This window comes from Urocitellus parryii, chromosome 5 (assembly GCF_045843805.1).
Source record: "Urocitellus parryii isolate mUroPar1 chromosome 5, mUroPar1.hap1, whole genome shotgun sequence".
NCBI lineage: Eukaryota > Metazoa > Chordata > Mammalia > Rodentia > Sciuridae > Urocitellus > Urocitellus parryii.
Genome location: NC_135535.1, coordinates 209,562,633 through 209,574,651, shown reverse-complemented (window position 1 = coordinate 209,574,651; position 12,019 = coordinate 209,562,633). Strand labels below are relative to the sequence as shown.

The 12,019-nt window shown below is 54.9% G+C and overlaps 1 protein-coding gene across 1 annotated transcript in view; it reads left to right on the top strand.

Moving 5' to 3' along the window:
- The window catches only part of Tcerg1l (transcription elongation regulator 1 like), a 172,109-nt gene that overhangs the window by 147,945 nt on the left and 12,145 nt on the right, over nucleotides 1-12,019 (top strand). The window contains exon 9 of the mRNA XM_026410296.2: nucleotides 7,308-7,443. Within this exon, the coding sequence (XP_026266081.2) occupies nucleotides 7,308-7,443 (136 nt within the window). The remainder of the gene's footprint in view (nucleotides 1-7,307; nucleotides 7,444-12,019) is intronic.

Below are 12,019 nucleotides of genomic sequence, written 5' to 3'. Positions count from 1 at the left end.
CAGGACAGCAGTGGCTCCTGACCGTGGTGGTGCCCCCATTCTATGCCCTCTGCCTAGCGTGGCCCGTGGCACATCTTAGCTTCCATCAGCATGTGGGGAACGAGGCAGAGGGAGGGATGAGGATGACCAATGACGCATGGGGAGTCATCCACCCACAAGGGCCTGCCTGACCTGGCAGAGCTGAGAAGGGGTTTGGTGACCACTGAGGGCCATCTTGGCAAGTGCTTTCAGTGCCAGAGGACCACCCCTATCGAGGTCCAGGGGCAGGGATCAGGGCAGAGCTACAGTGGGTGGGGAGAGCAGGGGGTGGTGGATGGCCCTCAGTCAGTTGAGCAGGGTAGGCCACTGTGAGGCTGAGGCCAGGGGACAAGCACCTGGCACCAATCGAGGCTCAGCCCAGGCCTACTCCTCTGGGTGGCTGGAGTCCCTGCTCCCCGCAGCCTGTACACGGGCAGCCTTGCCTCTGAGTATGGTCAGGGGATGGCCATTCCTGCCGAGCTCAGAGGACTCTTTGCACCATCTCCTCTTGGAGCCCGTGCCAAGGCCCCACAGTCAGGTCTTGCCCAAGGCATGATCCAACCTGGGAGGCATCTGGCCTGGTGCAGTCCTTGGCTTTAGACCCCACCTGAGCAGGACAGTGTGGGAGGGCTGACACGCCTGTGCTCCACGGCTGCTCAGGGTCCCAGTGTCCCTGACTGGTGTGACAACCTGTTTATAGCTGCCAGACACATGCTTCTGCACCACAGTGTTGAGCCGAGAACCAGAGAACGCAGATCTTTCAGAGTGTGTGGCATCTTAAGATCATTTTTTTATAACACATGGTAGGATGTCTGAGGCCCCGTGGCAAAAAGATTCATAGAAACTTTGATTCCTGTAGAATTGTGTATTATGTCTAACACCAGATATAACACCAGAGTCACAGGAGGGTGCTGTTTCGATGATGAATTCCCAGACCTATTTGCTGGAAGGCATCCATTAAATCAAATAAAAGATTAGATGTCCCCCAGATGAACAGAGGGCTGGAGCCCAGCCTGGGAGGAGCTAGTATGGATGGTCAGAAGCCTCCAGAGACAACGAGGGTGAAGAATCAGCAGCAGCATCTCTGTCACCATCTCCACCATGGCATCACACCTCCACCACCACCAGCAGCAGTATCACCACAATCTCACCACCTCCACCACCAACATCACTACCACCATCATCACCATGTTACCATCATCCCCACCACCACCAGAGCAGCAGCATCAACACCATCATCACCACAATCTCACCACCTCCACCACCAACATCACTACCACCATCATCACCATGTTACCATCATCCCCACCACTGCCAGAGCAGCAGCATCAACACCATCATCACCTCCACCACCCCCAGCAGCATCATCACCACAATCTCACCACCTCCACCACCAACATCACTACCACCATCATCACCATGTTACCATCATTCCCACCACCGCCACAGCAGCAGCATCAACACCATCATCACCTCCACCACCCCCAGCAGCATCATCACCACAATCTCACCACCTCCACCACCAACATCACCACCACCATCATCACCATGTTACCATCATCCCCACCACTGCCAGAGCAGCAGCATCAACACCATCATCACCTCCACCTCCGCCCCTGGCCTCATTGTCGTCACCTGGCCTCAGCACCACCACCCTCAGCAGTGCTACTTACAGACCAGCCTCCTGCTAAATAAATTAAATGCAATATCTCAGTTCAGTATGTTTGCCAAAAATTGCAAACAGTTTTCAGGTGTCCTTATTTCATTTAATTTTTACAAACAAGTCCTAAGTGGTAGGTACCATTAGTATTTCAACTTTCTAGATGAAAAGTAGCTGGACAGTCAGTGAAATGAGAAGCCTTGTGTGAGATCACAGCGTCTCCGTGGGAAGGGCAGGCCTGTGGGCTGGAGAGCTGGAGTTCTCCATTACTTCCCCGCAGTCGGCCTCCTCTCCCATCCCTTCAGAGCAGATCCTTCCTTGTTGTTGTGCCACCATGGGGGTGCAGAAGGTGGGTGTGGGAGAGGTCAGTGCACTCGCCCTCAGGAGACCTGTTAGGGCTTCCAGCCCTGTGTGAGTCCACAGTCTTGCTCTCAGCTCCTGCATGGTGGGAAGCAGTGGGTGTCAGAGAACTCAGGAGTCACATGTCACTTACCTAAATGTGACAACACTTGGGACCTGGAGCTCAGCGGTGTCTAAAATGTCTCTGTGGAAGTTACAAGAAACAAACAAACCACAAAATCTAATCCAACAAGCACCTGTCACGGCTTGTTGGGCACCAAAGACAAAGCCTAGAGCTGTTGATGGCAACCAAACAAGCACTTTGTTGCCCTCGGGGATCTGGCCCTGCGTTACAGGAGGTGGACAGGGGAGAATCTCTTTACGGGAAACCTGAGTGACACCCGGCTGCAGGAAGGCCGTGCCCTGGGAGCTCAGGGGAAAGGATGGCTCAGCCACTGGAAGGGAGGCGCCACCCCCGGGGGAGACAGGCAGGTGGCCAGCTACAAGCTGAGCCAGGGCTTGTGGGTGGACAGGGGCAGGAAGAGCACCTGGGAAGAGAGATCCTCATGACAAAGGCACAGAGATGCCCAGAGCTGGGGGAGGAGGGTCATGTGGATGGGTGAGGATGAGGACAGGAAGGAGCCTGTGGTCCTTCTGCCAGGGCTGTGTTGGGAAAACCCAGACGAGGAGTCACAGGCTGGGTGCTCGTGGCCTGGACCACTGGGCACCCTGGCCCTATGACCATGCAAGGGTGCCATACACGGAAGGGAGGCCCCGAGGAGCTGAGGTGAGCAGGGGCATGCAGCAGAGCCACTGGGGCTGTAGGCACGTTCCCAAGGAAACCCTGAGGCTGGGTGGCCGCTGGAGTGTGGGAAGGTGACCGTGCCCCCTGGACTGGGCTGGAAGGGTCCCATCCTGTGCCTCACACCCAGAAAACCCGGGGCTCCTAGCTTTTGGCCCAGCACCTCCACCTGGACCACAGAAGACACTCAGTGACAACCCTGGTGGGCACCCCATTCTCTTGTCCAAGAGAAAAGAACTTTTCTAAGTTAAACTGCGTCACTCCAAAACCTCTGGGTTGAAGCAGGGGAGGAAGGAATAGCAAAATGAATGACTAGGACACTAATCAGTCGCAGATGGACTTCCACAGCTCACAGTCTGATCACAGGGCCCCAAGATTCAGCCTTGTTGCTACCTCAGAAGTCAAAGCACAAACAGGATGGCCAGGCACTGTCCTGTGTGGCCTTGCATTGACCTTACAGCATCAGCAGGTCAAAGAAACAAGTGCAGTGACAGAAAATCGCGTCCCTTGCACCCAGCAGAGGCATCACCTGGGCTGGCGCATGCACCGGCTCTTCACGGGGTGCTGTCCTTGCCATGGGCAGCAGCCATCAGTGCACATCCACCCAGGTAATGGAGGACTTGAAAACTCATCAAGGAGTTTCATCAGGAACCAACCAGGCCTGAAACGTGTCTGAGAAGACGTCGGCAGACCTCAGCTCCAGGGTCTCAGCCGCAAGGAGCCTTGCGTCCCAGGGCACCTTGGGGCCACTGTGGTGGGACCTGCTGGAGGCGTCTCTCTTTGGCATTTCCTGCTGAACACTTTTAAGAACAAGTTGGAAGAAGATTCAAGAGGCCCATCTATCACATTTATCCAAACTGCAAAGGTCGGGAGGCAGAGCTGAGTGCGTGGAGAGCCAAGACGTGGGAACACTTCTACAGGGTGAACTTAACAGGCTCACACCTGGTCAGAGCCGTGGTGCAGCGAGGCGCTTCAGATCCTATTGTCTGACCATGAATTTTACTGTGAATAAGTCCAGAGAGTGGCCATAGTCAGGCCCAGGTTGTGCTGTGAGTAAGCCTCCCCACGAGGCTCAGGAGCCCTGGGGAATGGGCTCATGGGGACCTCTGCAGACCTCTCCCCAGAGGCAGGGCTCTCTGCACAAGACGGTGGCATCCCAGCTGTTCTGTCGCAGACTCAGCCCGAGGCAGACTTTTCCTCACATGCCTCTGGGGCAACTCAAACGCCCTCAATTCCTGCAAAGCCTGTCGAATGGTAGTGCTGGCGGGAATGCCAACCTAATGCCACATTAGAAACCCTTGCACCCGGCCCCTGAACATGGGGACTTCAGCCCTGGCTCTTGGTGGTGGCTATTTGCTATGGCACGCCACGGTTCAGTCCAGGCCCACCAGACTGCACTCCGGGGGCAGGGCACCCCTGGTTTGGCCAAACCGTCCTTGTGCCCAGCACAGCACAGATGGATGCCACGCACTTGCAGGGAACGCTGAGTGACAAAAGCTGTGGCTTGGGTCTGCAGGGGTGGCTGGTGGCGCTGTCGTCTCTTTACCAGGTCAACTATATGGCCCCAGGACACTCTGCAGAAGAATCCAGGGGAAGAGGCCGGGGTAAGGGTTCAGGGGAGATGCCTGTGTCAGTGGTGTGCACACGGGGGCTGAGGGACAGAGTCGGGAGGAACAGACCCTCCATCTGGGTGGAAACCATCACCATGGTGTCCACCCTGAGTGTGGGAAAGAGGGCAAGGAAAGTGTGGCTCTGGAGCGAGAAACCCCCGGGGTGTGGTGCCCAGATTTGGGGAACACCTACAGGGTGGAAGGTCAGCCCAGGCCAACCCTGGGTGCAGAGCGTTCCCCTAAGCAGGGTGTGACATCCTGACCGTCATTCCCGTGCTGCAGTCAGACCTCCCCCAGGGTCAGCCAGTCCTAGTGGGGCTGTCAGGGAGCCAGTCCTGTGCCCAGCGCCTCTCACCCTCCGTGACGCTCGGGGCCCACCCAGCTTTACTTCCAACAAAAAGTGTCAGAACTTACTTTTGGCTAAATGTACAAGAATCATGCAGTCCCAGGAATATAAAAACTATGTTCCGCTCATTTGCATTGGCCTCTGACCTCTTCTAATGGAGCTGGTGGCTGGTCACTCTGGACGCGTCCCGTGGTTCCACACAGAGTATTTTGTTGAACAAGTGATAATGTGCGATCATTTTTGCACTCACAATGCTCCTCTTAATCTTATTTCAAATTACAACAATATGAGCCTTGTTTCCACTCTTCTGTTTTTAACTAATGAAAATTTATTACAAAGAAATCCTAATTATACCCTCTTGGAGTGTAGTACAATCGCAAATGCTGGAAATTTCTATTTCAAAATTCCATATCATTGCAGAAGCAGCGCAGGATGTGAGCACTGGGTCTATAAATAAAATCCCCAATGGGCCAGCAACCCTCTGTCTCCCTGTACACTCACTTTGGTTTGATAGGACAAACCAGTAGTTGGTATGACAGCCCTCGTGTGTGGAGACCCCTTGCTGGACAGAGCTGGGCATTCTCAGCAAACACATTCTCTAAGTACCTGGGTCAGTCGGTGCAGGGAAGAAGCACACTTGGCAGGCTGGGCAGCCTGGATCAGCCTGGCCTGGCAGCTGAATGACCATGTGTCCCTGTCCTGCATCCCAGGAGGAAGTGGTGCAGGCTCCACCTGATGCCCATGGCCTGGAGGAGGCCTACCTGGGCCACCTCATCTCATGATGGGGACTGCTCTGTGCATCGCAGGGTGGTTAACGTCATCTCCTTCTAGATGCCAGGGCGTTCCTCAGCTGTCTGCAGACATGGCCCCGTCTTCCCAGAGCAGATTCCCCACTGACAGCGCTGTATGAATGTCAGAGAAAACCAGAGCCAGGCAGTGAAGTGGTGAAGACGCTGCACTCAGGGCTGTCACGATGGGGGAGATCCCAGCACAGAACAGGGATCAGTTCCAAATCAGCAGGAGCAGCAGGAAATTAGAGCCAGGGAGGAGGGTGGAGGTCATGGACAGAAAACGACCAAGAAGATGCGTCAGTGGTGGGCGGGGTCTGGCAAAGCTAACAGCAGGATAGCTGCTGAAGGCAGGACCGAGTGTCCATACAGCCCCTGGGTGCATCAGTGCACATCCACCCGGGTAATGGAGGACTTGAAAACGCATCAAGGAACCTCATCGGGAACCATCGAACATTAGGAAACCAGGCCTGAAACATGTCAGGTGGGGAGGACCCTGAGGGACAGCGGGATCGGATGTTGTCCACTTGCACTCAGATTGCACAGTGCAGAGCACGTGGAGGCCAGATTCCAGACTACTGGAAAGCACAGGAGCTGAGTGGGGTGTGGTCCAGGAGAGAAGCCTTGTCCCCAGCCCAGGATCAGAGCGGTGGCCTGTGGCTGGAGCTGTCCAGGGAGCCTCCACACCTGCTGCTTCGAACAGTGGCTGCCGGGGGCTGGGCATGGACAGGTGTGCAGCAGGGTCATGCTGCACAGAGGCCCTGCCAGGGTCAGAGTGGCTGCCGTGAGGCTGTGCCGGAAGCCAGTGTGGGCCGAGCCTCTGTGACAGGCAGGTGCAGGCCGCAGCCACGAGGACTGGGATGGCGGGTGGTCAGAAGCTGCTCCCAGGCTGGGCCAGGCTGGGGAGGAGGGGAAGCCCAGCCTGAAGGGAGCAGTGTCTGCACTTTGCCCACCGTTTTCTCCCACTCAGCAAGGTTTTCTGGAAGGAGCTGGCAGATCCTTCTAGCATAAGGCACAGAGCCCTGCAGAGGTCTGCCAAGGGCCAGTAGCGCTGAGGCAGCACCTGCTTGTGCAGGGTGGGTGTCTCCCTTCCTTCCAGGACAAGGAGGTCCCCCCTGTGAGAGCCTGGGGAAGCTGTGGTGAGCTCCTTGCCTGGTGAGATAGGCCCCCGTGGCAGCCAGCCTCCGGGGCCTTGGCTGCAGCCACCCCTCTCTGCTGGGGACTTCACCAGGGACCCGGCAACGCCCAGCCTCCCTCCTTGTCACTAAGTCTCCCTTTTGGTCCATCTCAGGGCAGAGACTTCTGTTCCAGAAACTCTTTCACTCATCTGTTCAGTAAAGAAGGGAACCGGTGGTGAGTGGCAGGTCTCCCCTCCCCCGTGGTTGAGAGCATCTGTGCAGTGACATGGGCACCTCAGCCTCTGTCCTGTGCAGGTGGCCGTCACAGGGACCTGAAGTGAGGGTCTCACCCACAGGCACCCTGTCGGCAGCTCCTGCAGCTCCACTAGCTCGTGCCCACCATCCCCGACTGGTGCCCTGGGCTGGGCTTCAGTCTCCATCTCCTGCCCAGAGCAGCCAAGCAGTCTTCAGCCAAGGGCAGAGATCCCCACTCACCCGTTGCCTGCACCAGGCTTTATGGAAAGAGTTTCCAAAGATTCTTTGTTTCAGAGAAGTCTTAAAGCTGCCGTGAAAACTGGCTGGGCCTCCCAGGGCCTGTGTCAGTTTTTGCTCTTGTTTCCCTGAAGGACTGAAGGCTGCGAGAGTCCCGGGCCTGAGGAGCCACAGCCAGAGGACAGAGGCACACGGACACCGCCCCCCCAGATTCTGCTGCCCCTGGAGGAGCGCGCCACCCACTTCCGAGACATGCTCCTGGAGAGAGGGGTAAGGACCTGCAGGGCGGGTGCGGGGCCTCAGCCTGGGAGGCTCCTCAGGGACAGCAGCCAGGGACCTTGTCCTTGCAGAGCCCATGACTGAGCAGAGTGGCACTTGGGTACTAAATCATTGGAGAAGACTGGGGAAAACTGACATGGAGAAAGGCCCCTGCTTCTTGTCTTAAAGGAGAAAAGAGGCAGCCATGAGGTGTGGGGTGCCCCCATGCGAAACCCCCACAGGGCCAGGCGGAGAGACCCCTGTAGGAACAGGTCCCCAGGAAGACAGAAGGAGGCTCCTGCCCTTGTGAGGGAAATTGCTGCTGTAGCCGGGCCAGGCCCTGGTGCCCCACCACAGGGATGTCCCCCTGGGGGTACCTTACCCACCAGGGACTCCCACGCCTTCGGATTAATATGACTATTTGTGAATAAAATTAGAATATCCTAATTGCAGCCAATTTCTGAATCTCATTTTGAATGGAGGGGGTTATATTAGAATCTCTTTCCAACAACTTTTAATTTCTTGCCTTGGCTTTTGGGTATAAAATGAGCCAGATACAATATTGTAACCCAGTTGGATTTCCTTAGAAAATGAGGCTGAACACAGAAGGTAGCAGTGGAACCTTCGAGTGAAGATAATTATAATGAGCACTGGAATGGCCTCCTGAATGCAAGGCAAATTCCCTCCACGGTCCACACGCCCCCAGGCTGCTTCCTGCCTGGGCCCTCGGCAGCAGGTGCAGCTGGAGCCTGGTGCAGGGCGCTGGGAAGAACTGCTCTGGACCCCCCGGGGGCAGCCCAGTCTGAACGCTCACCCCACCTGAGACCCAAAGAGCCCGGAGGCTCCAGCCTTTCCGGATTCCGCAGGAAGGAAGGCCTCCCACCCGCTGCCTGGGCCCTCTCCCTGGCACTGTGGATGCCAAGGTGTGCATCTCCATGCAGCCATGCCCCTGACGGGAAGGTGCAGGCCTTGGCATCAGGAGCTGGAGAAAGGAGGTGGGCCACAAGTGCCCTTGAATAAAAACAAAACAAAACCCATGTCGGTTCTGGAAAGGGGATCCAGGCTGCAGCTGTCACACAAATCTGTCTCAGGGTCCCTTCTCTGGGAGGCCCTCCCTCAGCTGCTGATGACCTGCCATGTGGGGTCCTGTCCCTGCCCCAGTACCCGTCCCTTTGCCAGGCCATGCTCCTGGAGGGTAGAGGAATCCCAGTGTGTGCTCCAGGTGGGCCTGGTGTCCCCTTCCTCACTCCTGGACAGGCACCGCAGTGGTCTCTAACGAGCCCTGGGGAGCTTTTCAGCCTTCCACAAGGGCTGCTGCTTGCTTCATTGCACTCCTGTTCCCACAGAGCAGCTGAAGCACAGGGTCCCGGAAGCACCCTGTGAACGGGACGCACCCCACCCTCTGCCCAGAGCTGTGGGTCCTGGGCCTGCAGGAGACTGGATGCTCCTGTGAGCCCTCGGGGCTGTGGCTGGCTGTCAGACCCGCCCAGAGCCTCTTGCCCTTACGCCCACCCTGTCTCCCACTGCGGGGACGTTGCAGAAGTACCCCTAACCCGTGTTTCTGAGTGGCCCTAGCCAGGCTGGTCCAAGGGCATGACCTGGAAGGAGAAGGAATCTCCCTCCCTGGGACACGTTGGCCTTATGAACTGTGAGAAATAGGAGCAACACACTTCACTTCATCTTACAGTCAAGTGTTCCCATCTCTTTGGTTTGGACACCAGCAAACCCAATTTACCAACAGAGTGTTACACAACCAGGGGCCGGGAGGCTGGAGGGCTGGGTTCACACAGGCTCTTGAGTTTGTCCAAAGGGCCTTGCTGAGGGATTTCACAAATGACTCTGCAGTGCACTCTTTTTTCTCTTTCCTCCTTTTTTTTTTTTTTTTTGGTACCCAGGATTGAACTTAGGAGCACTCAACCACTGAGCACATCCCCAGCCATACTTTTGTATTTAATTTAGAGACAGGTTCTCATTGAGTTGCTTAGCGCCTCGCGAAGTTGCTAAGGCTGGCTTTGAACTCTCGATCCTCCTGCCTCAGCCTCCTGAGCCACTGGGATTACAGGCCTGCACCACTGTGCCCAGCTGCAGTGCATTTTTGACCTGCATTTTGACCTAAGCAGCTGATTTCAGTCTCTGATTCTGAGATTCTTAAGTGAAAATAGGCACGAGGGAAAGGAAGTGCCGTGCTGCGTTTTCCTGGGAGAGGCAGGAGCTGTGCCCCGTCCTGCAGGGTGTTCGGGAGCCCACGCTCACTCAGATAGAAAGACCAGTCCGATTTACAGCCCATGCCATAAAGCACTGCCACCATTTACGATTTGGGACTTTATAAACTATGCCGGCAGATTTCTTAAGTTGCTCCTGCTCATGAGAATTCTAGAGCTGAGCCTTGTAAGAGTTGTAGTTGCTTAAAGAATGAGGCCTAAAAGGTCACTTTTTTCATGGCTAAGTGATTAATAAGACTTTTATTGCCTTTGCTCAATACTTCAGCTCAGAGGCTCCTGCGCTCATGGAATGATGAGGCCAGGCCCCGTGGTTTCTTAGTGGTTAACCAAGGGCAGAGCTGGAGCTATTCCCTGGGCCTCCTGGGCAGGGGCTCTGGTTACTGCCCCTGCCCCAGGTCCGTGGTGGCTCCTCGAGGTTAGTAGGCTCTGTTTCTATTTTGGTACAAATCGCAATGGAGCTTTCTCTTAAAACTTGGTCTATCAAGGAGCACATCTGACTGAGCAGCAAGTTTTAACGGCCTGTCCAGGGAGTCCAGCAGGACATTTGCCTTGGGAACGTTTTCATTTGCAGCCTCCTTTGGAAGTAGGCAGTTCCTCGGCAGGGACCAGGAGAACGAAGGCCCTTAGAGACCCTAGAGCCCGACTTGGTCTCAGAGTGTCCCAGAGTCCTCTCATGTCCCTCTGTGAGCCACCGTTGGCCAGCTTTCCAGCAGTGGGGTCAGCCTTGGGGACCCTGGATGACCCTGGCCAGCTTGAATGAGAGCCCTGGGGCTGGGCCCACGTCCTGTCACAGTGAGGAAGGAATTCACAGGCCCACCCTGGCCTGGCCTAGTGGCCTGTAGCTGCCCTGAGATGGCCTTCCAGCACAGGGAGTGGTGCCAGGCTGGTGTAGGCAAGACAGCGGCTCCTTCTCAGGTCCTGGGCAGCCTGGTTCCCAACTCTGTGCCCCGCTGTCAGTCATGTCTGGGCCCTCCCTGCCCCGGGCACGTGAGCACACCGCCAGTGAGAGTTACGGCAGGCACCAGGCCAGGGCACCCGCTCGTCCTCACGGGGAGTGGCTGAGCTGTGCAGAGGAGGCCGTGGCTCCAGTGCCGTGTGCTCTGCGCCTGAGTCGAGGCCGGAGAAGCTGATCACACTCCTACGGCAGCTCCGGCAGCTCCTCCGAGCCTCACAGGCACTTCACACATGGCTAATAAGACGAGGCGGTGACGAAAAGAGACTCAGAGTGTGAATGACACCTTGCTGCATGCCATAAATACACAAATGACATTGCACTAGTAAAGTGGTCAATCAAGAAAAGAATATCAAGGAAAAAATCCACCTAAATCCTACCCTTAGAGGTGACTGTTACTACCAATGGGGTCTATCTTCCTTCAAACTTTTTATTCCTCTAAAAATAGATTTTTAAGGGCTGGAAATACAAGTTGGTGGTAGAACTCTGGTCTTGCATGCACTAAGCCCTGGATTCCTTCTCTAGCACTGAAAAACTAAATTAAGATGAAAACAGAGTTTGAAAAATCAAAACAAAAGATTTTTACCTTCCAGCATAACCCATATGGAACTGCGGTTGACACAGCTGAGCAGTGGCTTGTTTAGCCGTCGATTTCACAGGGTTGAACCTAATTCATACTCTATATCACCCTCTTCCCTCTTCATTAGTGTAAACTCTCAGAGAACACTTCTGATGTGCTCATATTACCCCACTCATTGTCAGTTCAAAAATCCTGCATTTTAATTTATTAAGTAATACTTCCCAATTTTTGTTACTTTAAATAATACTTGGCTGATCATATAGATAAGTAGTCGTGTGTGTGAGTGTGTGTACGCTCATGCACGTGAGTGGAATGTGTTTCCTCTGGGCTGTAAACATTTGATCTCTGTTACCCAATTGTTTTGAGAAGGTTGTTGAAATTCAGCTTATTCTCCCAGCAACGATGTTTGAGGTTCCTGGAGAATGTGTTTGGCCACACTGAATACTAAGGGATGTAAATATTGACCATGTGTCCTTTTAAAAATCACTCTCTTCTTCCTTCCTTCCTGCTTCCTCTGGGCTTCGGTGGCCCGAGTCCCCTTCTCAATGGACACTGAGCTCTGGCTGTCGGCTCAGGCTTTGGGATGGACGCCTCACTCATAGCAGTTGAATCAGCTCTAATGACAGAGCTGCCCCCTTGGGCTTGTGACCTGCCCACTGCAGCTTCTAGATGGGATTTTAACTGTCCCTAATGTGAAAGCAATCCTCAAAAGCAAATGACGTGGACTGAGTACATGATGGAATAACAGTGAAATTTTACCTATTACAACAGGAAAAAATGCTGAAATGGGTAAAATTTGGCCATTCCTGCTGAGGGCCCCTCTGCCCACGTCTG